Here is a 27,726-nt window from a genome sequence, read left to right as displayed (position 1 = left end):
GATTCTGAGATCCCAGTGTCTGATAACGAAGACCCACTGTCCGATTCTGAGATCCCAGTGTCCGAGTTGGATGTATAGGCGTCCGATAAATGGAACATGGGTGTCCGAATCAACATCCAAATAGCCGATAATAGGGTACTGTACAATACTTGCCGAATAAAATCCATGATTGGGACAATATTAGATCGTTCTTTTGGAATTATTTCTATACCATTAGGTGCAGAAACGTTCAAAATATATATTTCATAAACTTTTCAAAGGTTTTCTGCGATTTCCTTACATTTAACCATAATTTTTTAAAATGTGTCCGATAATAGGGGGACTAACCTAGTAACATCATCATATTTGGAATTAAACATACCTTGTATCGTAGTAAGTATTTCATTTTCTCCAGACTATTCAGTTCGAGGCTCAACAACTCTTTTTTGACAGCTTCATTTTCTTTTCTTAGATCACTTTCTGATGCAGCGGAAACTTCAAGTCTCCTCGATAAAAAATTTACTCTACAAACAAGCTGTGAATCTTTCAACGCAGCTTCAGCCAAGGCTTTTTTCATTTCATCTTCATCTTTTTCAAGTGTTAATATAAGATTCTGTCAATTGTAATTCAGATAAGAATATTAGGGGACCTTTAATTGCCCTCATAAAGAACTTAGTTCATACTGAAACAATTTTCAAAATTTCAATTAATCGAACTATGCCGAAACAATATTCAATTAATCGAACTATGCCGAAACAATATTCAATTAATCGAACTATACCGAAAAAATATTCAATTAATCGAACTATACCGAAACAATTCTCAATTAATCGAACTATACCGAAACAATTCTCAATTAATCGAACTATACCGAAACAATTCTCAATTAATCGAACTATGCCGAAACAATATTCAATTAATCGAACTATGCCGAAACAATATTCAATTAATCGAACTATACCGAAACAATATTCACTTAATCGAACTATACTGAAAAACTGTTTGCTTGATCAAAAATTATAATGAAAATCTGCTTAATTAATTAAACCGTATTGAAATATGATTTGATTAACCGTATGTGGGCAACCCAATGAGTAAAGCTTATCTTTCCCACTAGAGCAAACAGAACTTGAAATGTTTAAAAGAGTATTAAAAACGCTATTTCCATACCTCAAAGGCCTCCAATCTCGTTTTCAAAGTATCGCGGACTTGCATTTCTCTCTCACATTCTTCAGTCCAAGTTCGCTTTTCACTGTGAAATTTCTCCCATTCAGACAGGATGTTTTTATAAAGTAATGGCACACTAGCAGTGTTGTGCGACTGGTGAGTTGGGCTTGTCATTACTTCACCTTCACTCATGTCTACATCAGATCTGTTGCTTATTTCCTGCAATAAATACACTGTTCACAATGTGTTAATTAAGCAACTAATTTGCTTGTAAACTGTGGCCCGAACAGCCAAATGTCATAGAACATTTTTGACTCAAAATGGCCCATAGAACTCACTGTACTTTGGTCCTACCACCCTATTTAAAACACTTGTAAAAGTAAAAAACAACTTCTTACCGATTCAGATCTAATTGGAGAAGATGGCAATCTATCACTAGCTTTGGAAACACTAATTTTATCAGATTTCACGTCAGCCTGAATTTCAGATGCATCAGATAATCTACTGTTGGTTGGACTAAACGGGCTATTACCCATTGTTCGTAACTGTAAAATTAAAATAGCTTTAATAGAATTAAACCACCTTTAAAGGGAATGCGAATTCACAATTTCATATTATATTTGACCACGAAAGTGGTATTATGTTACACTTTCAAGTCTCTACTTTCAAAATACCAAGTTTTTAATATAATTGAATCAAAGTTTCTATTTTTAAAATCCATTGAAAAATCAAGAAGACTCAGTTTCGATATATCAATAATTTTGTCTTGTCGAGCTTGTTCGCCCTTTTGATGACATCACTATGACGTGAGGTAAAAAAGCGCGGGAATTCTATAGGCGTCTCTCAAGCTTCTCGCCAGTCTAAACTCTAGGTCTGATAGCGGAGAGTGGCACCATCTCGCGTGAAAAATATATCTGTGACGTCAGCCTACGGGAATCGTTTTAGCCTTTCATAAAAAGTGGATTTCAAATAATATCATATGAAGCATTTTCAAATGCATATTGGCAAATAACCAGAAATCGGAGAATTAAAAGCTTGATATTTTTGAATTCACAGAAATTAATCCTATCTTTTGTTCAGAGGTTTTTAAAACGAAGCTTCTCATTCCCTTTAAATAGTTAAAATTCCGCCCTCTGCCTAACTTGACCATCGAGTAGCTTTTTTAGTACTCACCTTGTCTTCGGCCTTATTTAGCTTATTCATTGAACTAATGGCTTGTTGCCGAATAATTTTCAGTTCACCACGTAAGGCCTCATTCTGACCTTGAAGTTGGTCAACCTGACATTTTAAGATCCAAATTGGATCGTAACAACCCGCGATTTCCCTAACTTCAATCGCGGCAACCAGCTGCTCGAGGGTTGGACATTTTAATACGACATCAGCTTTGCCTAATTGGGTTGAAAGTCACCGACTTGAAAGACTTAAAAACAACAGAAAAATCAAAGTTAATTACCATCTTCTTCCTTCAAGGCCTCTAAAATTTTTTTCATGCCCATGAAAAGGCTTTTATTTTCTCTTTCGAAATTTATAAGTTGGATTCTCAGATCTCCATTTTCTAGACGAACTTTCTCGATGGTTTCTAAAATACTGTCAAGTTCATCCCTCTAACAATATTGAATAAAAAGAATATAAGTTTCACAATTGTTCCCAAGGAGGAGTAGAAAAGGAGACATATTGTGGGAGCCCTCCATTACTAAAATATTGAATGATAAATATTTGATGAATTCTAAGTGATTGTTGCCAAGTACACGTCGTTATTAGGTGAAACCATGAATTTATTTATTAACATGAATATATATGTGTATCATTAGCCTTTCTATATATAATATATATAATAAAAAGGCTTTTATTGGATCAACCTTTAAGAAAAATTCTTATTTACAAAGGAGTCCGTGGAGTATATTTTAGTTTAAATTAATTTAAAATGTTTTTAATAGCAGTTTTAAACAGTTTTGTAGGTTCAATTGACTTTATAGAGGCGTCCAGGTCGTTCCAGGCCTTGATACCTCTGTATTTAGTGCTCTTTGGACGGAATTTTGAGTTGAAAGATTCGACATAGAAGTTATTTCTATAGTTCCTGGTAGAGCTAGATTGCCTAGGATCAGGGAACCAATCAAGCATATATTGTGGGACATTTCTGTTTTTGATGTTATGCATCAAGACTAAGAGGTTATAGTTGTAATTTGTTTTGAGCGAAGTTATTTGCGCTAGTTCTAAGGCCTTAGTGGCAGAGGAATACTTTGTCATGTTATTCAGGGATGGGAGGGGCCTTTCTATTACATACGCGTTTAACGTCATCGCGGTAGCCAATCAAAATCGAGACACCTGGAAGTTCGAACAGCAGACGACCAGTTTAACAAAATTGTATGAAGGATACAATTTTCGGTTAGGTTCACCAAACTGCGTCAACTGAATATTAAAAATGATCGCCGATACGTGAATAAATATCTCAACACGATGTCCGAAAGTGATATTGATCTTTTAAAGGAAATTATAAAAAGTGCCTGCAATGTTTTTCCTAATCTGAAACTGAAAACTGTTGGTAAAGTGCTAAGCCTTGGCCATTATGAAAATGAATGTAACGGTTGAAAGTAAACTACTAACATTTTAAATCGTGAATTCTCACGATTTAAAATGTTGATGCTGGTTTTTCCCTGCTGTTGGAGTTAAATTAATGCGGTGGTTGATCAATTTACAAGCATAATTAACCTTCCGCGTGACAAGAGCTTTAGCTTTAAAAACAAACCGCCGGAAATTCTCTGACGTCACTCAAACTAAGCCCCTCCCATCCCTGAATATGTAGTTTAACTAGTCAATGCAGATATATATTCATGTTAATAAATAAATTCATGGTGAAACCACGTGTCAATGATTATCACGTGTATTTGAGAGGTATTTCATTTGTGAATATCGGCTCTCTAAAGTGTCACGTTATATAGAGAGCTTTCAGTTGGAGGAGGAGCTGAGTCTTGTGACATAATTTACGCTGCCATATTGGTGGCTTTAAAGCAGGAATGAAGCTGAGACCACCCAATATGGCTACCCGAACAGCCGTAAGACTTGGAAGGGTGTAACGTACTACTATCCCATCTGAAAGCTCTCTATTGCTTTTCCTACTTCGTGGGAGAAACTAGCATCACTAATATAAATGGCACCCCATGTTATTTCCCCATAGAGCTTAATACAGTCTTAAGGCAGAAGGCTGCCATTACCCTATATGCCTATGGATATGTGGTACGTGATGAAATGAGTGTTCCTGATAGCAATATTAGGTGAATCACGTCAGGGACCAGTCTATACTATTTTTAATAGCTCAGTAGTAACGCAAAAACTGCTATGCACGTGTGTTGGTTTGTTTACAGCAAATTTTGGCTCTTGTGGCGTCCTTAACATCCTGGCTAACCTTCTATACACCAATTTCGCCTTGCCAAAGGCAGGAACCAATCAAAATTCGTCCACAAGGGCAGAGCTAAAACTAGTCTTTGCTCAGCTTAAACTACAACCCTCTACTATGGGACAGTGGTATTTGTTTAAACTAAACCACTGCCGAAACTAATTGCTTTACCCACTGGCCTTATGGCCAAGCCAGTAACAGAGATTCTTAATCAAATCATAATTGTTGTAAAGTTAACATGGAAAAATACGGTATATTGGCCGCCTAGGCATTAGGCTGTTCAAGATTTTTACACGACCTATATATGCAGCATAATACAATTTTAATTAAACTAATTTTAAAGCATAGCGCGGCTCCAGTGGTTCCCCTACAAGGGGACTTTCCTCCTAAACTCTGGGTATTACTTGGCATAGGCTAGTGGGCGGGACTTATACATGCACGTATAAATCCCGCCCACAAATACCTCTAGCTTTGCCAAGCCAAAACTGGAGTTCGTAAGGAAAGTCAACCGTAGGGGAGCCTCATACGTATTGATTATAAATATTCTCACAAGGGGGCAGTTCAAAGTGCACGTTCGCCATGTGATAACTTCTACCCTAGTCCTTCCCTCATTTCTCCCGTTGTGGATGTAAGAATTACTGTTGCCACTCTGAGGAGTGCGTACAACATGTCCCCCTTTATCCCTCCCAGATAGATTGCAAATAAACAGTTAAAATAAAAAGCTTTTCAAGGAGTCAATAAATTAATTTTGAAACGAAAATAGACCAAGTTTTTCTATACTAAAATACAATAATAGCAACAAAATGCATATAATGCTTGATAATTAAATTTAGCGAAATAAGCCAAACTTACATCATAAGAAGCTTCAATTTCATTGTTATTATCGGACACTTCTTGACTCTTAGATTTTTTAGTTTTGTTGGTATCTTCAGATACAGTTAAACTTCTATTTAATAAATTAATATCAAAATATAATTAAAAATTTGAAAACAAAACGTCCCATAAACGAAGAAATGAAATTAGTAAATCACCTTTTGGCTGAATTGCGCTTCATTTTGTGAAGTTCGGTTCGAAGATCAACATTCTCTCCTTCCAGAGCGTCAACCTTAACAAAAAAAGAAGCTAATGTTATTTGACACTAGATAAACTACACGGTGTTGCCCGAGTGGTTAAAGGGAGCGGAAATTGGGAAGAGTTTTCCGTCTATTTAGACTCTAAAGATCCCTATATGTTTCAATACAACAATTAATGCTTAGTTAGGAATTATTCATGAACCGCTAAAATGATACGGGTGTAGAATAGGACCTTCATAACTAGGCTAGGCGTTTAGGACCCAAACTTAAGGAACTTTATCAAACCTAATCTAAGTATTAGTTTTTCATCAGGTAAATTACCAATTCAAATTTTGCAGAGGATAAAATTACAATTCTGTTGGTAATTTATTTTTTATTTTCACGTGTATATAGTCTATTAAACCACGTTGAATTGTGATCACTTTATGACTAGTTTAGGTGCTTTAAACAGCGCTATCTAGTGGGAAATTGAGGGAAAACTATAAAAATAGGGAGTTTTAATAATATCTGGCAGTTTAGCACACTTAGTTTTACCAGTGATAGATTTAATTTTAGAAGCAGGAATGGAGAACATTTAGTTTTTGCTTCAGTCCGACTCATAGCCCAGTATACCGTAACACGTAACGAAAAGTTTAAATTATCTTATTGGCTGACTTAAACTACGTTTTGATGACGTTGCTGACGGGAATACGTAATTTTTTTTACCTCTGTCGCTATGACCCGCCTCTTATTTCATACCCCTCCGTCCCGTGGAAGGGGGTCCGGGACTTTAACGCGCGCCCAGATTACTCTGTTCTCCATTCCTACTTCGAAAATTAAATCTATCACTGGTTTTACTCGGAAGGGTTTTGAGTCTGGGCACCAACATTTGGAAATTTTTTGTTAAATTACCATTGTATATGGTATGACGTAAATCGGTAATTTACGGCGTTATTTGGTAAAGTACCAGTTAATTGCAGCTTCTGATAAAAATTTACCTTTTCCTGCAGTGTCTGAGCAACTGTTTGTATTTTCTGAGAACCGGACTTCCTAAAACTCTTCGAGTCATATTTTCTCGGACTGATATTTAATTTTTCTCTCAAGTGAACATTTTCTTCGACTACTTCACCCAACTTGAAATCCGAATCATTAATTTGTTGAGTCAGTTCTTCAATCTGTCTGCAAAATTAGTTACAAAAGATTTAAGTCAATACAACGTATGATAAAACCATAACCATAACTAAATATGCTACAAGGCGACACCACCATCATGACGTCATCACCCTGTCAAACAGTAGGATGTGCGCTTATTTCATTTTCCATTTTCAAAAACTATTTTCTATTTTGAAATAAAAAACTAACAGATGGCGTTGCAAGTGAGTTCAAAAATATATCAATAAAATGAATAGGGCGAAATAAATCCCACATATGTGATTCGTCCATTGCGCATGCGCATTTAAAGAGAAAACTAATATCATAACATGCGTATAAGCAAAAACGTATTAACGTAATAAGAGACTTGGATCGTAGCTTTAGGCTCTGGTACCATCATCGCATACTTCATAGAGAAAATTTGTGTGTTTATATTTTGGCTCCACCCACAGACTTTGTATATGGCGACTTCTAATGGTCAAAAATGTCATTATCTTCATTTTGTTGGTTAAAAATTCGTTCAGAAATTGCGCCAGTGGCAAAAAAAACAAAGCGGACAACAATGTGATACAACTCCCGATTTAGTGGATTTAAGTTTTAAAGTTAATAATATATTAAATTGTAGTTTCTAGCTTTGTACTAAAATTATTACTTTAGTACAATTATAACTTATTATTATTTATTTGCCATAGAGTATCCATCTTTAAAGCCCAAAATATAAGAGAATAAGGCCGATAGATGGCGAGCGCGAGTTTTGAAATTATAATCAAAACATTCGAAGTAGTCGGGAATTTGCTAGAGTCAAAAGTTCTTACTACATTAATCGGTTTTTGGTATAAGTGATATTTATTTAAGTGGCTTCTTTTGCGTCAAAATTGGCTTTGAAAAACTGGCTCTTTCAATAGTGTTTTTCAAGTTATTCAACAGGAATTTAACAAAATTTCATACTTATTTCTTATTCTGATCTGATTTTTGCACTCCTTAATTTCCATAACTGCTTCCGACAAACCGTATTCCCCCTATAAAGTGTTATAACATAATCAAAGCAATTATCAGTTTCAACTATCAAAATTGTTAACCTAAGATACAGTGTGCCCCAAAAAGGGTGGTAGGACTGAAGTACAGTGTCGTGTATCATAAGTTCATAAGATATGTTCCATAAGTATGACACTTCCTATACTTCGTAATGGTACAGACTTACAGTGAGATAGTTCGAGAACGACAAGCGAGAATTGACTACACTCGGTTAATTTTGCAGAAATTGCAGTCCATCTTCCCATTTAGTCTGCACCAATTAAGCCTTTGACAGCGCCTCAACAGGCGAGAATCTATGACGTACGTCACTTCATGACAAGCTCTTAGTAACCAGTGACAAACTTATTGAACATATCTTATATGGATGATTTGGGTCAAAAAAGTTGGATGACATTTTGCCACAAGTCATGATTAGAATGTCTTAAAGATAAACCCTTAAATTTAAGTGTGAAAATGAAAGAATGCTACTTTAATGCAATTGCTAAGTTTTGAATTGTAAACGTTGGCCCTTAAGCCAAAAATCCCAAAATGTCACCCAACATTTTTGACCCAAAATCGCCCATAGAATCCACTGTACTTCGGTCCTACCACAGTTCTTGTAACACCCTGTATAAACGGTTGACTGTACCATTTCGTATAGTCTCATCCTGCCTAAGGTATCACTGAGATCTTGATCCTTCCTTTTCCATTCCTCTTCAACAACTTTGAGTTTATTCCTTAATTTCTCCAATGCCACATTTTTCTCCCGAATTTCATTTTGACTCTCGATCATGGCACCGAGTCGGCTTCCGGGACTAAGCGGAGCCGATTCTTCATTCTTGTTAAGCCTTAACTCTTCCAGGAGTTTGCTATTTTCTTCCAGATCTCGCGTAGCCAATTGCAATTGCTCTTTCAAAACTTCTATCTGCGCCTCACGATCTTCGACAACCTGATGACACGTTTTGAGCCAATGAAGGATTAATTTTAAATGCATACGTCACGCGGGAATAGAAACGTACCTTTTTCAATGCCTGTGATTCTGAAACATTCATACCACTGAGATTGAATTCCGACTGAAGTTTGGAAATTAACTGTTGCTGCCTTAAAATTTCTTCTTCTTTGTTCATTAGTACACTCTGCAAAACAATGAAGGATAAGAATGCTTAAATGTGCTAACAGTCTTGAACGAAACTGTGCCCAGCAACATTTTTTTTTAACATCAGCTGATTTGCTAATAAGCTTTCATGACAAATTATTTCCATGAGAACCATTTCAGTAATACGGTGTTCAGAATGGCACATCCAAGAAAATTGATTGTACCTAAGACCATTAAACGTAGATGGACTGGAATGGAGATGCGGCGCGTGATTTTTTTAGGGGAGCGCCACGCCGCGACCAATATTGGAACTTTTTCGACTCAAACCATAGCCATAACATGATCTGAGTCGAAAGGTTTCGGGAATCTCCCGCTAGGGGCGACGACAGACGAAGCCATTGGAAGAACAGGGGGTTTAGCTAATAATTTCCGCCCATCATGGTCTTAAATTGTACCTTCATTCCTTTTCAATAAGACCCCCCCCCCCTTTCCCTGATAGGCCCTTCCGAAAAGGTTTCTAGGCTCGGGGCAACTTGCTTGGAAGGTCCCGTCACGCGCATACTAAGTTGATAAACGCGAGGTTATTGGTGTGATATTCTGCGCTAACGACTTTGGTAGGGTCGGCTACAGCAAAGAATTGCATTGCAGAGACTTGAGGAAAACTGCCATTGGATCTTTTTAATATACCCAGGATTGCTTTAGGTTTTTACTTTGAACAAAGGTCTATACAGCTAAAAAACTAATTGTTTTGAATTCCATAACAGTTATTTGCGTTGTGTCTCGTGCATTATGTATAGGAGGTGTTCTCAGTCATTAACTGGCTAAATAAGTGACGTAAAAATTAACGTTCAACGGCACTAAACATGAGAAGTAGAGCACGTGAAGTTACTAACCAAGGAAGCTAGAAGCCGTACAGGATCTACTATACCCCATAGACGTCGCGCCATCGCGCACACTCAATTCCATCCCATTTTACTAAGCACCTCGAAGCAGCCAATTCCCGATACATTTTCCCGTCTATTCTGGAAGCATCATTAAATATTACCAGGGATAAATTTAATTTTAGAAGTAGGAATGGAGAACGGTTTGTATTTACTTCAGTCCGACTCATAGCCCAGTATAGAGCCCCTCCCTTCAACAAGCAATTTTAAATTATCTTATTGGCTCACTTAAACTACGTTTTGATGACGTTGTTGACGGCGGCGGCGAAATACACGTAATTCCTTTTTACCTCTGTCGCTATGACACGCCTCTTCTTTCATACCCCCCTCCATCCCGTGGAAGGGGGTCCGGGACTTTGACGCGCGCCCACATTGTCATTACTCTGTTCTCGCCATTCCTACTTCTAAAATTAAATCTATCCCTGATATTACATAAATTTAGTTTACCTTCCATTCTTCGATTACGATCTTGAAGGTAATAAAGATGGTGCTTGCATCAGGGTCGTAAGCCTAAATTTTGAAAAACGCCATAATCCGCTATTGGTGTATAAATGAAAAAAAAAACATCGATAATGCCGCCACAGTTGCAGTTCAGCAATATGAGTTGCGCGTTTATAGGCATTTTTCATGCTTTACAATGATTTCAAATAATTAAAGGGAGTGTGAAAAGTTAAATCAGGTTGTTCTACCAGAAGTAGGATATGGGACTAGAAGTATCGTGGTAACTAAATTCTTCAGTTGGCGAAAGTGAATATTCTTGATAACACACCCAACAGTTTCTGGGTAGCGGTTTCTGAATTTTCTCCTCGAAAACGTGAGACGCTCGTGGCGGTAGACGGCCGAACTAGATTCAAGCACCCGCGTCCGTGTTCCGCGGCTTTAGTTTGAGGGGAAGGGGGTAGGAAATTGTTTTGGAACTCGACCATTTTTTTCTCTCTAGTTGTGGCCCGATGGAAGCGGCATAAAATCCTCAAATTTGTTCGCTAGTGCTAGCACTTCACTTCTAGTCCCTTATCTTACTTCCGGTTCTATTGCTTATAATACCCTAAAATAATTTTGAGATTTAATAGATAATTTGAAATTAGCACCTCCGACCAATACCCTGCCTTCTTGATAACAAAATTTACCTGACACACTCTATAACTCGCGCATGATTGTCACATCGAAGGCAATTTTATCAAATCTCGTGCTAACAATTCTAAAATCATTCGGGGATATTTTCTGGATGTTGCACTATGCAGATAGGTCTTATAGTTAGTAGAAGAATCGATTAAAACACTTGATTTTCCTTTTCCCCCTCCCTTTAAAGGAAAAATAAAGGGCTGCAAAATGGTGGGGTCGCATGCATAACGTCAGATGAAATAACGTTATAAGAAATAATACGGACAATTTTAGCGACAAAAAACTCAATGCAAACTTCTCTAACCGCTTGAAATCACCATTAATGAAACAATTACAAAAGGTTAGTTTCTTTACCTGATCTCGCAGTGTTTTGTTCGACTTCTCAAGTGATTCCACTTCATGTTCTTTCTCTTTCAGCTTACTTTTGAAACGCTCAGTAGTTTGTTGCCACTTTTTACTCTCTTCCCAACGAATAAGTTCTTCCCTTGACTACAAAACAAGAATGATGAATTTGCTACACTGCTTATTTGGATTTATGGGAAGACACTGTTGATGGGGTACAGAGGTACTGTAATAGTTATGCATTACAGTACTTATGCATGGGGTCGAAAACCGTGGACTGGCCCACTTCAAACCTTGTGTAAGTCTCCTTGACTACAGAACAAGAATGATGGATTTTCTACACTGCATATTTGGATTGATAATAGGATATCTTTGTTGGGGTACAGAGGCAACTGTTCTATAATAGTTACGCATTACAGTACGCATGCAGTCAGGGCCGTCGAGAGAAGGGGGCAATTCGGTCCATTTTCCCGGGGCCCGTACCTTTCGGGGGCCCGGCCGGTCCTCGATCTTTGCTAATTCTAGTGGATAATGGTTGTGAAAATTTAAATATAATACTTCAATGTTATCTTCAACTAGAGCCTAAACAGCAAAAGACAAAAAAGAGATAGAAGAGTGGTAGTTTCATAACTTGAGCCTTCTCTTAAAATGCTCTCAGTCCCTAATTCTCCCCTTTTCTTACTAAGTATGAATCCCTGAAAGTAAATTATAAACGAAGGTAAAAGTTTTATTTCTCACGGTAATCACCCTATAGGTTACGGAAAAGCTACACCTTTTTACAGCTCTCTGTGAATAATCGGGTAGGCATAAATTTTAATAAATAGATCATAAGCCAGCAAGTTAAATGTCAAAGCTTTCTAATTTCAAAGCTGATGGTTATGGGTTTAGGCAAAGTAGTCTAATAATTTAACAACACAACAAGTATTACAGACAGCGTCTTGCAGTTCCTCATAAATGGGTTGCTTAGTTGTAACTTGATATTCTTTGAGTAAAATTAGAGAAGGCTAAAGAGTATCATAATAATAAGTTCTTCTAAACTAATTATCCGTACTAAAACAATAACATGTAAGAATATGACCAGCTTCGCTTTGCATCAGCTACACCGTAAAATGTTCTAAGATCCCATTATAGCCAAGTTTTATATACAATTTGACTGTGTAACTATATGTTTTATATTAAGTGCATAAATTAAAAATATTTATATGAAACTTGGCTGTCCATGGGATGTCAGAACTTACACGGTGAAGCATTTTCAAAACGAACCTTTGCGTTTTTTTGCACGTCGGTGTTTTTGTTAGGATCTCTCTTCTTTTTAAAGGTAGTTTTTAAAGTGAGATATAAAAAACCATTTGAAGAAATTTCGGTATTTTTAAATTTTTCCTTACTTTATATATTAAATACTTAATAAATCCCAAATTTTAGGTTTCTTACTCTTCTCGAATTGCCTTAGATTTTTCATGATCGATCAGTGAAGGAAATAATGAAAATTTGACTTTAGGTATTTTTTAAAGTATATTAGGTACAAACTTGTTATTTGGCGATAGAGGTAGGAACAGTAAGTACTATCAGTTTATGAAATTTCAGACTTTTACCTTTAACCAAAACGAACATACCGGCGCTTTAAAAAGCATAAGTTGCTACGAGAAGAGAGTGTTTGGAGTGCTTTTGGCAAGAGCACGGAGTGCTTTATTTGGCAGACGCACCACTGCACACACAGATATTTACCCTCCCAATGCGTTGGTGCGGAGCCTCCGAGATATCTAGGCCCGTGCCTATCGCGAAGCGAGAATAATTTTTTATCTAATCTAGTTCGCCGAGTTTTCTCACTTGGGGGCGCTTTAAGTATCGTAATAAGTTCAACCTCGTGACCCCGTCGACTGCTACAATATTAGGGCAAGGCATAGGTCGCAGATAGTAAAAAAAACGTTTTAGAAAATTTCCGAAGACCTTTATTAAACAATCATGCCAAAGAAGTAAAGGATAAAAAAGCTTAGGTTAAAAAAATGAAAGGTTACGAAGGAGTAAAAAAATCCTCTTATGGTATAATAAAACTGTGAATTAGCAACTTGAAGAAGTTTTGTTTTACTAAAAAAAAAACAATGTTAAAATCGCATAATTAATTTTGTTGTCCACACAATCTAACCAAAAGATTCAATAAAAAATAAATAGCCCCTAAAACAATTACGTTAATTTAAGAGTGAAACCTTTCTCTTTCATAAAATTTTTATAATTGGCCCCTAAAATATCAACGACAATTTATTGAAGGCCCCTTCGCAACTGCAATAAAAGCGCCATCTAGTACACATATAGGGTGAAAATATTTCCTCTATGAAACCGGATATTTCCCCACTAAAAAATGAACACGCACGGGCCTAGATATCTCTGAGGCTCCAGTTGGTGATTTTTTCTATCCCCCCCCCCATAACCTTTCCCGGGGCCCGCAAAGTCTCTCGACGGTCCTGCATGCAGTGGAACTGACCCACTTCAAATCCTGGGCAAGTCTACTACGCAAGTATTAACAAATATACTAATTACTTTTTGCGCTTTCTCATCCTCAACATAAGGCTTTTCCGGTGGTTCATGACGACGTATTAGTTCCTCTAAAAATCGAATCTGTTCCTTCAGCTCCGAAACTTCTTCAACACCATTCTCTTCAACCGGAGCCTAAAATGCGTGTATTTCTTAACACTATCAACAACTAATGACCTCAGGAGTGAATCAAGCATTTAACGTCAATGATACTACAAAATTTACCCCTCTAATGGGCTGTTCACTCCTGATGCCAACTGATTTATAAGAACGCAGTTTCAACGTACATTTGAAGTCGGTGGTCGAGCTCTTTCCAGTCGCCTTTTCATATCTTCATTTTCTTTAAGGGTTTTCTCCAAAAAGTCGTCATTTTGATCTAAAAGAAACACAATTTGCATTTCTTTATAAGTCACTGACACATTTTAAAGCAATTGCTGGCTCCTGTAGCGCCCCTAACATCCCGGCTAATCTATATCTATATAAATCAAAGTCCTGACAGACTGACTGATAATCAACGCCCAGCCCAAACCGCTTGCCCTAGAAGGCTGAAAATTTGCGGGAACGTTACTCATAAGTAGTAGGCGCGTACTAAGAAAGATTTTTCCAATCCGCCGCCATCTTAATAAATGGCGCCCAGAAATGTAAAAATATTTCTCTATGCAACAAAGTCCGCGCGTTTCAACCGATTTCGCAAATATTTAGTACACTGGGTTCCCTTTAACCTATAGACGGACTGAATGGTCTTTCGGGTTCAATTTGTTGCCATCTTTTTAAATGGCGGCCAAAAACTTAAAACCCTTCTTTATAGAATAATGTCCGCGTGAAAAGTAATAAAAAATGTCCCGACGGGCTGACGGGCAACGCCGAGTGCCTTCGCTCCTAGGGTGCTACAAAAATATTAGTCCTCAGTAAAATCTACCCATTCTTTATATCATTTTGGTGGAAGTTCTTATTACACGCGAGCGACGCCGCGGCTAACAGCTAGTCTTTAATAAACCAAATTTATCCTGCCAAAAGCAGTAACCAATAGGGACTTGGCATTACTACGTCATGAAACGTCAGGCTACCTTCCACTAGTGCTAAAAATCATACCAGGAGGAGGGGCTTATATAGCTTTCATTCTGTAAAAAAAATATCATAATGGCGCTGGGGGCGGAGTTAAGCCCTAATTGCCAAGTCCATATTAGTATGAACCTAAAATTAACCTTTGCCAGGCTTAGCGGGCCTGTCAACTAGCAAAGGGCTTTGACACTGCCGGGACTATTTTCAATCGCGTATTCGCCGTTGAACTTCGTCGATTAAAAATATTACTAACCCGAGTTCATCCGTAATGCATCCAGTTCAACAGCAAGTTCACTTATCCTTTCATCCCTTGAATTTATCTGCTTTTTCAAATTTTCTCGCACTTTTTCCAAATTGTGGATTTTATCCTGAAGTTAAAAGTGATCATTATAGCCACTCCGTAAGTTTATGAGATATGTTCCATAAGTATGACACTTCCTATACAGCCCTAATTCAGCTAGTTCTAGAACGACTTGATGATTGACTACACGCGGTGTGTTTTGTAGTCCATCTAATCCTATTTAGTCCCTACTAAGCCTTTGACAGCGTCTTACCAGGCGCTGCTTTATGAGAATCTATGTCGTTTCACCTACGACAAGCTCTCAGCAACCAGTGTCAAACTTAAGTTACAACGAGTACACTTATATTTAATAAATTTAACTTTAACCTGATACTCTTTATATTTTAAATCAGTTGAAGTTTGAGTTTCTTTATCTTTTGTCTCAATTTTAGCGACAGTTTCCGGCTTGTCAAATTGCACTTGATTGATAGATTGTATTGATCTATCAGGCTGACTTGGAGATTCGTGAGTATCCGCCTGTTTAATTGATGTCCTTCTCATATACTGCATTTCAGATCTCAATTTCCCAATTGCGTTGATTAGTTCCTGGGATATGAAACAAAATCAAAAGCACTTTTGTATTTATGATTTTGATTTAACTATCGTCTTGATATACGTGACACTTTGAAATCCGTCACTCGAATTAACCTTCGAGGGATTGATCATTCTGAGCAGAGCCTACATAGCGCAGGCATGGATTAACTAACGCTAGGGATTGTTCACTAACTGGGTTTCCCATGTAATTCTATCGCCAACTACATGTTCCGAATTATTCCTTGATTCCCCTCTTCATTCCCCCAATTCATTGGACCAAAACGGATGTTAATATAGCGCCATCTCTAGGCAACATAAATCATTTTTGCGGATTTTAAAGATGGCGGCGCCCAATTTTAGGCAACATTTTAATTTTGACGTCATAGGACACGTGATATTTGGTCCAATTTTCTTGTAACTTCCGGTTAGGGATAGTAGCTGCTGTTAGGGGGCGTTTGGAACATGTATACTTTATCATTTAGGGGGAACGAACAATCTCTAGCGTTAGTTAATCCATAGCGTAGGCTCCGTTCTGTACAATTGCTGTACACGTTGCTTGAATATTGAATTACCTTACGGTAATCTCACCCTATTCTCGTCGTAATCTCGGAATAATCGCGCCACAATCTTGGCGTTATCTCGAAATAATCGCGCCATAATCTCGCCTTATTCCCAACGTAATCTCGCCAATGAGATAGAAGGTATGTTTAAAACCTTGAGTCACAACATGGGATCTCGAGATCGACGTTTCGCGATACACTTTTTGTCGAGCATGAATTTTTATCAAATACGGGTGGCGCCACCTTTTAATCACTCGAAGAACCTTATTATTACCGTCTGCTGCTATAATCTGTGTAACAAGCTGAAATAAAAATCATAACGATGTTCCTGATTGCAAATAAGCAACTAGTAAAAGTTGTAATTAGTTCCGCTAGAGGCTCACAGGTGGCGCTGTCGTGTTTTGATAAACGTGATTGATAAAAGCAATGTGTTTCGCGGTTAGCCGATTTGAATTGTAACTCTAGATTTAATACATATATTCTATCTCATTGAATCTCGCCTTATTCTCGGCGTACTCTGGACATAATCATGCCTTAATCTTGGCGTTATATCGCTTTTATTCCCAAATTAAGTAGTCGGTGTACAGCGGCCACCATTTCAAGTCTGGAAAGTCATAGAGACCGACCTCATAAAGGTCACCTTTCATTAAGAGTACAAACCCAAGTCGTTTAAATGAAGTGTATGACTACTGTACATTATAAAACCAAATATTAAAAGCACTAGCTTACATTCAATTGTTTTTCCTTGCCATAAATCTGATTTTTAAGGTCTTTCAGTATGAGTTTCAGTTGAATAACTTGAGCAGGCTGATTGCCGATTTGTTCCTCGAAATTTCGATTCAGAACTTGTACCATCTGTTGGTGCCTCTTTACTTCTTCCACACCTTGCAGCCTTAAATACAGCTCTTGCTTAGTTCTAAAATGCATAAAGAGTGCATATAAGATTCTGAAAGAATATTAAAATCAAGACATACCTCTCCTGTTCTTCTTCAAGTTTTTCCGTTAAATTGTTAGCTTTGATTTTCCACTCAACTGTTTCTTGTTGAGCTACGTTTAATTGTTTCATGAGACCCCATAGTTTTGTCTGATTGATATCCATTGATTCCTCAAGCTCTGTTACTTTCGAAAGCTAAATAAGATAGAAGATGGAACGGATCTCATTAATTTATGCTAGTGTCATATACAGGGTTCATACAACTTTTGGAAAACAAATGTCCCTGAGATTTCCTGGTTTTTCCCCACATACTTCCCTGAATGTTCCAGGTTTTTCCCCACATACTTCCCTGAATGTTCCAGGTTTTTCCCCACATACTTCCCTGAATGTTCCAGGTTTTTCCCCACATACTTCCCTGAATGTTCCAGGTTTTTCCCCACATACTTCCCTGAATGTTCCAGGTTTTTCCCCACATACTTCCCTGAATGTTCCAGTTTTTTCCTGTATATGGAATATCCTATTGAGCAAATATTAACGAAGGAGGGGAGGGCAAATAGGACTATTACATAATCAAAGGACATCCCCGTATCTCATATATAACCAGAGTTATGAGCCTCCAAAGTATAGAGAGCTTTCAAATGAGATAGTAGTACGTCAAACCCTCCCAAGCCTTACCATTCTGTTCTGGTAGCCATATTGGGTGGTCTCAACTTCATTCCTGCTTTAAACCCACCAATATGGCAGCGTAAATTATGTCACGAGACTCAGCTCCTCCAACTGTAATGTTGTAGTGTAATGTTAATCCTATGGAGAGTATGTTTATGAACATTTTGCTTAATTACTCGGCCCCTGTTTGACGAAAGCCCAAGTTTATAGTATTGTTGGAGGGGGGCAGATAAGACTATAACATTCTCGAAGGACATCCCCTTATCTCTAGTAGAACTAGAGTTATGAGCCTCCAAAGTTTTGTGTAATGTTAATCCTATGGATGGTATGTTTATGTACATTTTGCTTAATTACTCGGCCCCTGTTTGACGCAAAGTTCCCTGATTTCCCTGAATTTTACTAAAAATTCGAATTTTCCCTAAGGTTTTTGTCAACTATTTATTTCCCTGATTTTTCCAGGTTTTCCCGGTTTTCCAAGTTTGTATGAACCCTGATCATATTGCGTAAAAAAACGCAAGAAAATTAATCACTAGACTAGAGTTTAGTTCCTGCATCAGCAACTTTTTATCATCAGCATCCGAGGCACTTTTGGTTTTGGAAAGAACGTAATCTCTCTGCGCACTTTGAAGTTTACTCTGCAGTTCCAACAATTCTCGTTCATAATGCAGCTTTTGCGATACCGTATCATCTTTCAGTTTATTGAGAAGTTCTTGATAACGCGTAATACTTTCCTCTTTTTGGTTCAAGCGAGCCTGTAAACAATCTATGGTAGTTTGGGCGACACTCAGATTCTGTTTCGCTTCGAAATAGTCCACCAGTTGAACTTCGGGGCTCTGCGATGTTTGCAATGAAGGCGCTGTGTTCAGACTAGTTGGCATTCGGGCTATTAAGTCATTTAAGGCTTCTTCCCTCGATTTCAATGCATCTTCGGCTTCTTTAAGACGTCTTTCTAGATTAGATACAGTCTGCGCAAACAAACAGACAATTAGAAATTACACATAAAAAAGAGAAATAAGATTAAAGGCAAGTTCAGGTAACATAACATTATACCTTTTTTAAAGATAAAAGAAAAATAAAACCAAATAATCTCTTATTACAAAATAAATAGCATTTAATTAGTCTTAAAAACTGCGCCCGGTCTGCCGCCATTGGATTAGTCGCGTCTGCTAAATCGAACCACTTACACCAGAAGTGAGATGAGACCATAGAGAAAGAAAGGTGTTACTGGAGTGGCCGATACAATGCCTACAACAGGCGTATGTTGTCCGATGTGTAGCACAGAATCCACCAGAGGCGCTACATGTTAGGGTTGGTGCGTACGACTATAGCGTCTTCTATGGCGAAAATAATTTAAAAATATTCAAAGAAACTTTGAAATATTTTAGTACAAATTTTAGTACACAGATGGCAGCACTATATTACGCACCAACCCAAACTTAGGCTACTCATGGAGCGTCCACTCGGCCACTCCAGTAACACCTTTCTTTCTCTATGATGAGACTAGATGTACTGAGCTAACCGAATTCTTCACTTGGCGAAAGTGAATATTCTTGATAACACGCCAACGGTTGGCCCTCTGGTAGCAGTTTCTGAATTTCCCCTCCAAAACGTGAGACGCTCGAGGCGGTAGACGGCCGAACTAGATTCAAGCACCAGCGTCCGTGTTCCGCGGCTTTAGGTTGAGGGGAAGGGGGTTGGAAATATTTTTGGAACTCGACCAATTTTTTTCTCTCTAGTGTAGGCGCGTGGGAAGCGGCATAAAATCCTCAAATTTGTTTACTAGTGCCAGGATCTATTACCAATGCTAAAGGTCTTTACTTCTAGTCCCCTTATCTTACTTCTGATTCAACCAATCCCGTAGTGGTAAGGGGTTCTGGCTAGCAGAAAGCACTAAAACAATGGCGGCATGCGCAGTAGTCCTCGTTTTAAGACTAATTAAATTCCAATTATTTTGTAATAAGACATCATTTCTTCTTTTTAATCCTTTTCCTTTAATATTTAGAAAAAGGCCGTTCTTTTAAGTTTCGATTTAGCAGACGCCACTAAACCAATGGCGGCATGCGCAGTAGTCCTCGTTTTTAAGTCGACTAGTTAAATGCTAATTATTTATAATAAGGGATCATTTATTTTTTCAGGGGTGTGAGGGTACCCGACTCCCGAGTCCCAATTTTAAGCCTTTGCCAATACCCGCCGAGTCTGACAAAATCCCCACGGGTCAGCTCATGACGTTACCGAGCATGTTTCAATACTTCTGCCTTTTATGATTAAATGATTTAATTAATAACAAGTTATTAATTAATATTGTGGAATGAATTACACTATAATTATATAATGGCTCAGCTTTGAAATCTAGCTTTTAATTGGACTGTAAGGAAAAAAACGAACCCGAAAGCAAATGTTTTGGGGAGACAAATACGGAAATTCCATACTCATAAAACCAACTACTAGGGGCAAGCGCCAGCGGGATAAAAATTTCACAGCAGATGACGCTAACAACTAATAATAAAAATAATCTAATAAGTAATTAAAGTACAAAAACAAATATTGAGCCCCGAAACGGTCAAATATCAAATATATAAAAAAATAATCAAAAACTTAATTAAAATATGATATATGGCTATGAATAGATGGCGCTGCCTGTTATCAAAAGTTGTTTCCATCCATTTTGTCGTCTGCTACACCTGGTTTATGGCTGGAGCCTTGTGCTTGTTATTTAAATCAATTATTTAAGTCAACTTTTACGGTCCTCACTCTCCTCAGTTATGAATTTAAACGCGTCTGTTAATGGCGGTCTGATATTTCCAATCTCGGGATATCAAAAAAATATTGCGGATGTCCCCCTAAATACGAAACACGAAATTAAAGACTTTTACAAATCTAAGTCAAAAACGTATCAACACTACAATAGAAGTTACAAATTTCTAATAGAAGAGTATGTATTGTCAGATACGCTAATGAGCAAATCAGAAAAGTAAGTAAAATACTTGTTTGAACTTTTGTTCATCGTAATAATTAAAAAAAACTTTTTAGGGACCACGACAGAGTATTTGTAAAGGCCTCTTGTTTCAAAAGTCAAAAAAAGAATGAAAATCCTTACACAATTTGTGCTGCGCTTAAAATATCTAGCCCTGTAATTTTAGATGTTTATTGTGGATGCCCAGCTGGAGTTTTGGGAACTTGCAATCATGGTATAGCGCTATTGAGACTACTTGCACAGTTGCGTAGTAAAAATATAGATAATCCGCCCAAAGAATTGTCATGCACTGACAAGCCCCAACAGTGGAATCGCCCTAGGGGTAAAAAAATATCACCGTTGTCTGTGATAGACATAAATTTTCAAGCTCCCAGAGAAGATGGACACAATAAACCACTTCTTTCAAAAATGTACAATGCTACATCAACTAGTCTTGATCAAAATGAAGTGTCATCGGCTTCTAGAGAGTTGATTAGTAATCTTAATGCTGGTGGGGTTGATGATGGCTGGGCGAGAATTTTACCTCAACCAGAAGAATTTGTTTGGGTAAAAACCAGGATGGGATATGCTCCGGAAGGTTCTCCTTTAAGCTTACAGCTATCGCTTATTGAAGATGGATTCGAAGTAATTCACAATCTCGACAGCTTTCAAAGCCCGATGTTAGTTGCTTTTGAACATGTTCCAAGAGATAGATTTGAAATCCCCACGCATTCAAATTCTATTGGTTGTACTCCTTGGAATTTCAAGAATTCGTCCAAAAAGTTTACTTCTACAGAGTCAGTTTTATTGAAGGTATAGAACTTTTTTAATTTTTCTTTTCTTTTTAGTTAAATTTTTCCATTTCATTTTTTAGCGTAACCAAGTTACTATTCAGGGAGCTAAGGAGCTTGAAATAAAAACAAGAGATCAATCTGATTCCCAAGAATGGAAGGAGGCACGATCTAGCAGATTGAATTCTTCAAATTTTGGATCTATTTGCAAAAGGAAAAACCAAGTTTGGACCAAAGTTGGCGTCAAAAATATTATAAAACCAAAAGATATTGGGCATCTCAACGCAATAAAATATGGAAAACGATGCGAAATTGTGGCCAAAAAAAGTATCAAGAAACAATGCATAGATTGGGACACGATGTCACGGTCCACTCTTCGGGGTATATTGTAAACCCTGGTAAACCATGGCTGGGAACGTCTCCCGATGGTCTTGTTGAAGACCCTGCAGAAGTGGAGCCTTACGGGCTCATTGAAATTAAATGCCCCTGGTCAATTAGGGATAAAAACCCCACTGAAGTTTTAAGTGGCGATTTTAGGATTAAAACGATTAATGGAAAACTTGTGTTGAAAGACGATCATTTTCATCAGATTATGGGGCAGATGGCGTTATCGGGATTACCATGGTGCGACTACGTAACATATTTTCCTACAGGATTGATAATTGTAAGAGTACGTTTCGACCAAGAAAAATGGAAAAAGATGGAACCGATCTTGAAGAATTTTTATTTTGCTCACGCGCTGCCAACCTTATCAAAGGAATAAGTATTTAAGTGATAAAAATGGGTTAAATGCCTAGCTAAAGTTCCTAAATATCTGTGATATTTTAGTTCCTAAATATCTGTGATATTTTAGTTCCTAAATATCTGTGATATTTTAGTTCCTAAATATCTGTGATATTTTAGTTCCTAAATATCTGTGATATTTTAGTTCCCTAGAAAAAAACAAAAACAAAAAAAAATAGGAAAACTATTCAAAATAAAATTGATTGTTGAAACATACACCATTAAATTTCGATACTTATACGTACATTTTTAAAATTTTTACAGCTAGTATTCTCTTAAATATATAAATCCATATTTTCAAGATCATTATCATCTGAATTAAAATCGTTCCCGTATGGTTAGTCATTTACAACGGACATATTTTCTGGTTCGAAAAATTCTTCACAATCATCCGGCTCATCGTCAGTAGTACGGCTTGCATTACCCGGCTCCAAAATTTCTTCGTCAAATTCCTCCAGCTCATCATCAATAGTAGCGCTTGAATTACCCGGCTCCAAAATTTCTTCATAAAATTCATCATTTTCCAAGGAGCTGTTGTTTAAATTTTGTTCATTTTCTATATTGACAATGAGAGGGCTTTGGAAGTTAGATATAATCGCTATAATAGTCCACAGCTGATTAATGACAGGCGCAAGAGTTAATGGAATTGGACGATCAAAGATATGGAACCCTCTAATCCTAGCAATTCGCCGCTCAACATGGATGCGAAGGGCTGCAATCTTTTGGGACTTTTCGAGTTCCTCCTTCGAAAACTGGCCTTTTTCACCAAGGAATGGTGGTATATTTAATTTAATGCCTTTTGGGTCTAGCAACTTTTGAATCAAAAAACCTTTATCCGCCATCACACTGTCATTTTGGTTGAAGTTCAGTTTTAAAAAACCACTTCGCCGGGTTATTTCTTGGTCGGAGATGCTGCCTGTGAACAAATGAGAGACGAAGGTGACGTAGCCATTAGGGCTTATTCCAAGAAGTCCTTTGTAAGTTGTGGTGGATTTGTAGTTTGAATATGAAGCAGACTGCAATACCAAAGACTTTGAGGCTTGGCATTTAAGTTCTGTAGCATCAATTATGACGCGAGTGCTAGGATAATCTCTTTTGAAACTTTCTGGCATAGTTGCATCAACTTGTTCTCTTGTAGGCCATAGATTTATTTGTCCTAAGCGAAAGTACATGAAATTTATCCAAGTAACGCAATAATTGGACGCTGTGCTTGGTGAAATACCGAAGCGGTCTGCTAAATCTTTTAAAAAAAGGCCGAGTCGCAGACGCATCAAAACTAGAAGAAACTGATCTTTCACATTCAATTTCTTGTTTCGACCTACAGGTGACATTTTTGGTTTAACCCTCCCACCATTCCAAAAGTTGATGTTTTCTGCATTGGGGCCTGGATTAAGCCGATTATATAAGGCCATAAGTTTATCATAACAAGGCAGGCCAGTGTAAAATAATATATCCTTGTTGTTATCCTTTATTCTGTCTATACTAGGTTTAAGCTCATTATAGCTCTGCTCAGCAATTTTGGCCCTATGCTTTGCATCAAGTGAATCCTTTTCTACTTTTTTGAGTTGATAATTTTTGATAGATACTTTCAAGTTCAGTTCAGCGATGCACGCTTCTAATTCTTTCTCTTTTGCTTCCAACTCTTTCGCTCTCGCTTCCATCTCTATCACTTGCGCTTCCAACTCTTTCACTTTCTTCGAACATTCACAATTACAATAAATGGCTACGGATGACATGTACTCCTCTGTTGAAGTGACAACCGTGATCATATCTGATACCATATCTTTAACAACAGATTCATGATCTTCAGTATTATTTAAACTTTCAGCCACCGTGTCTGTAGAGTCAACTATTTTGGTACCAGTGGTAAAATCCCACGTAAATACCGAAGGAACCGTCCCTTTCTTCAGTATATTCTTGCCATTTCCACGTCCAGGGTCATAATCAGACCTTTTAAAATGTTTTGAACACACATAAATGTACTTTATTGGTTTATAAATGAAGTCTCGGCGGCGGATTTTCTTAAGCCAAAGCAATCTCAAGGATTTGTTTTCTAACGAAGGTAAACTATGGTAGGAAATCTGAAATAAAATTGACAATTATTGGGAGTAATTTAAACTCACTTAACTATACTTACAGATTTAGAATTTCCTTTTTGGGTACAGTTCAAAACAGAACAAATCTTGCCTGGGGGGCAGCTGGGACTCATTTTGGCTAAGGCTTAGCACTCCAGCAATGAAAATGCTTTATTTACAATGATTTAAACTATATTTTTATGATTATCAAGTAGCATACGTTACTAATATTTAAAATTAATGATAATTATTTCATTAAAATAACAGATCTTTTAACTAAATGACTAAAAATACCTCAACCATCAAAATTTTGGAGCCATATTTCATTTTTTAACTTTTTTTTAAACTACGGTAGCGCCGCCTTTTAAGAGATCCGCGCATAACGATCTTATCCCCGCCCCTGGAAGTTCGTCTTCATTTCCGAATTTGTCTATGGTGGAAACTGGTCAAGTGGTTCTAGCTGACTTTGAGGAATTAATTAACCAAAAAACCCAAACTTTATTTAGAATGTTTAAAAGATTTGAGCTATAAACTGTCTATAGACCATTAAATATCAAACTTCATTTAAAGAAAAAAGTAATTATCTAGAAAAATTTAGTGAGCAGATAAACACTTACTCATCAGAAATTACAAACTAAAATGAAGAGTACACAAGATTTTCAAGTTTTTATTTGACATTTAGTTTGGAATCCCGTACAAATTTTGTTTGTAGTAATTTGAAAGTGCTGCTAAATTTGTATTACAAATAAATTATGATATTTGAGACTAGGCTACTAGTTTAGTAACGGACGGAGTTGACACACGTGCAGGTGTCTTGACACACCAAGTCAGATGACTAGACTATAGATGCCATCATAAGTTTATAAGATATGTTCCATAAGCATGACACTACCTATACTTCGTAGTATTAGAGACTTACTAGGAGCTAGTTAGAGTCTGCATTACTAAGCCTTTGACAGCGCCTCACCAGGCGTCGCTTTACGAGAATCTATGACGTTTCATCTACGTCACTTCATGACAAGCTCTCAGTAAACAGTGACAAACTTATGGAAAATATTTTAATAACTTAAGATACAGTTGATATTTTGGCAATATGAAAATGAAAATAGTTTTTCGAGAGAATTATCTGACTGACTAGTCAAGTAGGAGATCAGGTATCTTCTTTTAATTCGTTTATTCTTATTTGCACTCTCATTTCAGCATTTTCTCTTAATAGTGTCTCGTATATTGTGTCTCTTTCTTTAGTCTAAAAAAGATAAATATTTAAGTTACAATAATATTAACTATGACGTAAATTAGAAAGTTTGCACAGATGCCCATGGCCTAGTGGGGCGAAGTATCAAATTACTTTCATTTAAGAGCAGCTTAAAGTCTGGGCTGTGGTTTAATTTAAACTAGGGATGAACCAGCACAGATACTGGGGTTTCCCGATAGTATCGGATCGGTTGGTTTAATATGATATTAAACCGATATTCGTTTAAAATGCGCGTTAGATGGCGCTACATGACATTTTTAGGTCTTTCAGTAATGTATTGACGGGGTCATACATTTTTATGAATGTCAATAAGCCGTGATATTATTTTGAAAGTACCTCTAAACATTGTACTTGGTAGTATAATTCATGAAACTACTATATAATTATTTTCTAGTATTTTTATTGCATATGTAAATATAAAAATATCGGTATCGGTTGAAGTATCGGGTTTTGGATCATAGTGAGTAAATATCGGTATCGGTTCATGTCAGCACCGGTATCGATCGATATCGGGTTAAGCCTGGTATCGGGCATCTCTAATTTAAACAAATGGCACTATATGCTCCTATAATCAAGTGGTAGAGTTGACGCCCACTAAGCTTAGCAAAGGCTAGTTATAACTCCGCCCTCCCAGACGAGTTCTGATTGGTTCCAGACTTTGGAAAGGTAAAATTGGTGTATAGAGCACGGCACTTCCTTTAAACGGCGCCACCGGACTAAGAGAGCATCTAGTGGCAAACTAAATCACAACCTTAAAGTTATGGTTGCATTTACCGCATTGGGCGATAGGATATGTTTACAAAAGTCGACCAAAGCAGGAAACCAATCAGAATTCATCTACAAGAGCGAAACTAACACTAGCCTTATTTGCTAAGCTCAGCGGACTAGTCAACTTCCCCTAGACTATGGGAGCATCTAGTGGCAAATTAACCACACCATAAAGTTATGCTTGCATTTACAATGTTGGCCGGGCCATTGGATATTTTAACAAAACTCGACGAAAATCCTAGAACCCTATTGGTCAAATGATTTAATGAATACCTTTATCAATTCCGGTTCATGATGTAAAAGCCTTCCAAGAAGTTCTTGATTTTCATTTTCCAATTCCACATTTTTTTCTTTTAGGGCTTTAATGGCGTCTTCAGGATCCACCATTGAAAATTTTTCAAGAGATTCAATCTTAACGAAAAATATTGCACATTGCAGTTAAAGACTATGAATTCCAGGGGGATGCTAAATTTCACACAAGGCGCAAGCGTGGCGCTAAAGAGTTTGTAATTTGAACATGTGATAAAACCAAACCACTATCTACATGTTTGTGTATATGCTAAAATAAAATGTAGAACCCACTTAGCTTATGGAAAATGAAATCAAAAAGACGAAACCTGGAACAAATTAGGGAAAAAAAATGTGTATTTTTGTAGGATGATAGTGTAGAACTAGTTAAACCAAATCCCAAACTCTCCATCTTTCCGAGTGCCGCTTGCCCTTTAACGCAAATGTTGGGAAAATCGACTTAATGCTGTAATTCCGGAATGAGATGAGATATATAAGAGTCAATAAGCATTCCAATCAAATGTTATGATGAGCTATATTTTATTACATTACGTGGAATCTGTAGCTAGATAACGGAAATGTTTTGGTACGTTATATTAATGATTTTGATGATATTTTATCAATGTAAATTGATTCAGCTTTTTCATAATTTTTTCAAAGTTCAATCCTATTTCCTTGGGCTAGTACTTGGCCATTTAAGCCTTTCTGAACACTAAACTGTAAAATGGAGTCTGGTGTTAGACCACCTTGTCTTCTTGGGGTGAAGGGGGGGGTCAAACTCTTGGTTAGCATATTGCTTACCCGCCCACCGCGACGGTGGCGCCATTTCTTATGGCCAAAGAGCTGGGTGTTTTCCCCTGAACTAAGGGCGGACTTCACCCCAACAGCGCCGGTTAGCCCCTTTAAGATGGAACATCTGGTACCGAGCG

General features: G+C 37.3%; 2 protein-coding genes, 2 long non-coding RNA genes and 1 pseudogene across 7 annotated transcripts; 2 read left to right on the top strand and 3 right to left on the bottom strand.

Annotated features, from left to right (window-relative positions):
* Nucleotides 1-25: 25 nt before the first annotated feature.
* Nucleotides 26-19,038, bottom strand: LOC149616702 (centrosomal protein of 290 kDa-like). Of its 3 annotated transcripts, none has more exons than XM_089857149.1 (13): nt 9,748-9,816; nt 8,778-8,894; nt 8,408-8,707; nt 7,693-7,763; nt 6,591-6,771; nt 5,572-5,645; nt 5,393-5,486; nt 2,600-2,750; nt 2,320-2,534; nt 1,545-1,691; nt 1,150-1,365; nt 362-592; nt 26-148 (listed from the first exon to the last, which is right to left on the bottom strand). In XM_089857149.1, exons 1-13 carry the CDS (start codon nt 9,799-9,801, stop codon nt 110-112), a joined length of 1,890 nt encoding a protein of 629 aa, XP_089713275.1. In that variant the 5' UTR covers nt 9,802-9,816; the 3' UTR covers nt 26-109. The 3 variants fall into 3 exon arrangements, 2 of the variants coding, with proteins under 2 accessions (XP_089713275.1, XP_089713276.1); XM_089857150.1 differs by having other exon boundaries at nt 143-275; XR_016376017.1 differs by lacking the exons at nt 26-148; nt 362-592; nt 1,150-1,365; ... (7 more) ...; nt 8,408-8,707; nt 9,748-9,816 and adding exons at nt 10,243-10,332; nt 11,272-11,406; nt 13,795-13,923; ... (5 more) ...; nt 18,415-18,849; nt 18,935-19,038 and having other exon boundaries at nt 8,782-8,894.
* LOC149616703 (uncharacterized) lies at nt 261-1,155 on the top strand. Its single transcript, XR_016376018.1, has 2 exons — nt 261-372; nt 452-1,155. It is a non-coding gene; the product is annotated as an uncharacterized LOC149616703 (long non-coding RNA).
* Nucleotides 19,039-20,367: 1,329 nt separating the features above from the next.
* On the top strand, nt 20,368-22,391 carry LOC149616701 (uncharacterized; annotated as a pseudogene). Its single transcript, XR_016375751.1, has 3 exons — nt 20,368-20,855; nt 20,915-21,650; nt 21,712-22,391. The product of XR_016375751.1 is annotated as an uncharacterized LOC149616701 (transcript).
* LOC149616700 (uncharacterized) lies at nt 22,001-24,880 on the bottom strand. Its single transcript, XM_089856979.1, has 2 exons — nt 24,549-24,880; nt 22,001-24,492 (listed from the first exon to the last, which is right to left on the bottom strand). Exons 1-2 carry the CDS (start codon nt 24,618-24,620, stop codon nt 22,750-22,752), a joined length of 1,815 nt encoding a protein of 604 aa, XP_089713105.1. The 5' UTR covers nt 24,621-24,880; the 3' UTR covers nt 22,001-22,749.
* A 246-nt stretch (nt 24,881-25,126) lies between these two features.
* LOC149616699 (uncharacterized) lies at nt 25,127-26,919 on the bottom strand. Its single transcript, XR_016375978.1, has 2 exons — nt 26,783-26,919; nt 25,127-25,732 (listed from the first exon to the last, which is right to left on the bottom strand). It is a non-coding gene; the product is annotated as an uncharacterized LOC149616699 (long non-coding RNA).
* Between the last annotated feature and the right edge of the window lie 807 nt (nt 26,920-27,726).

This window comes from Phalangium opilio, unplaced genomic scaffold (genome assembly GCF_054372755.1).
Source record: "Phalangium opilio isolate 3A_F unplaced genomic scaffold, DU_Popi_V2 ptg000217l_1, whole genome shotgun sequence".
NCBI classification, from domain to species: domain Eukaryota; kingdom Metazoa; phylum Arthropoda; class Arachnida; order Opiliones; family Phalangiidae; genus Phalangium; species Phalangium opilio.
Note: the sequence above shows the minus strand (reverse complement) of the source record. Positions and strands in the feature narration are given on the sequence as shown.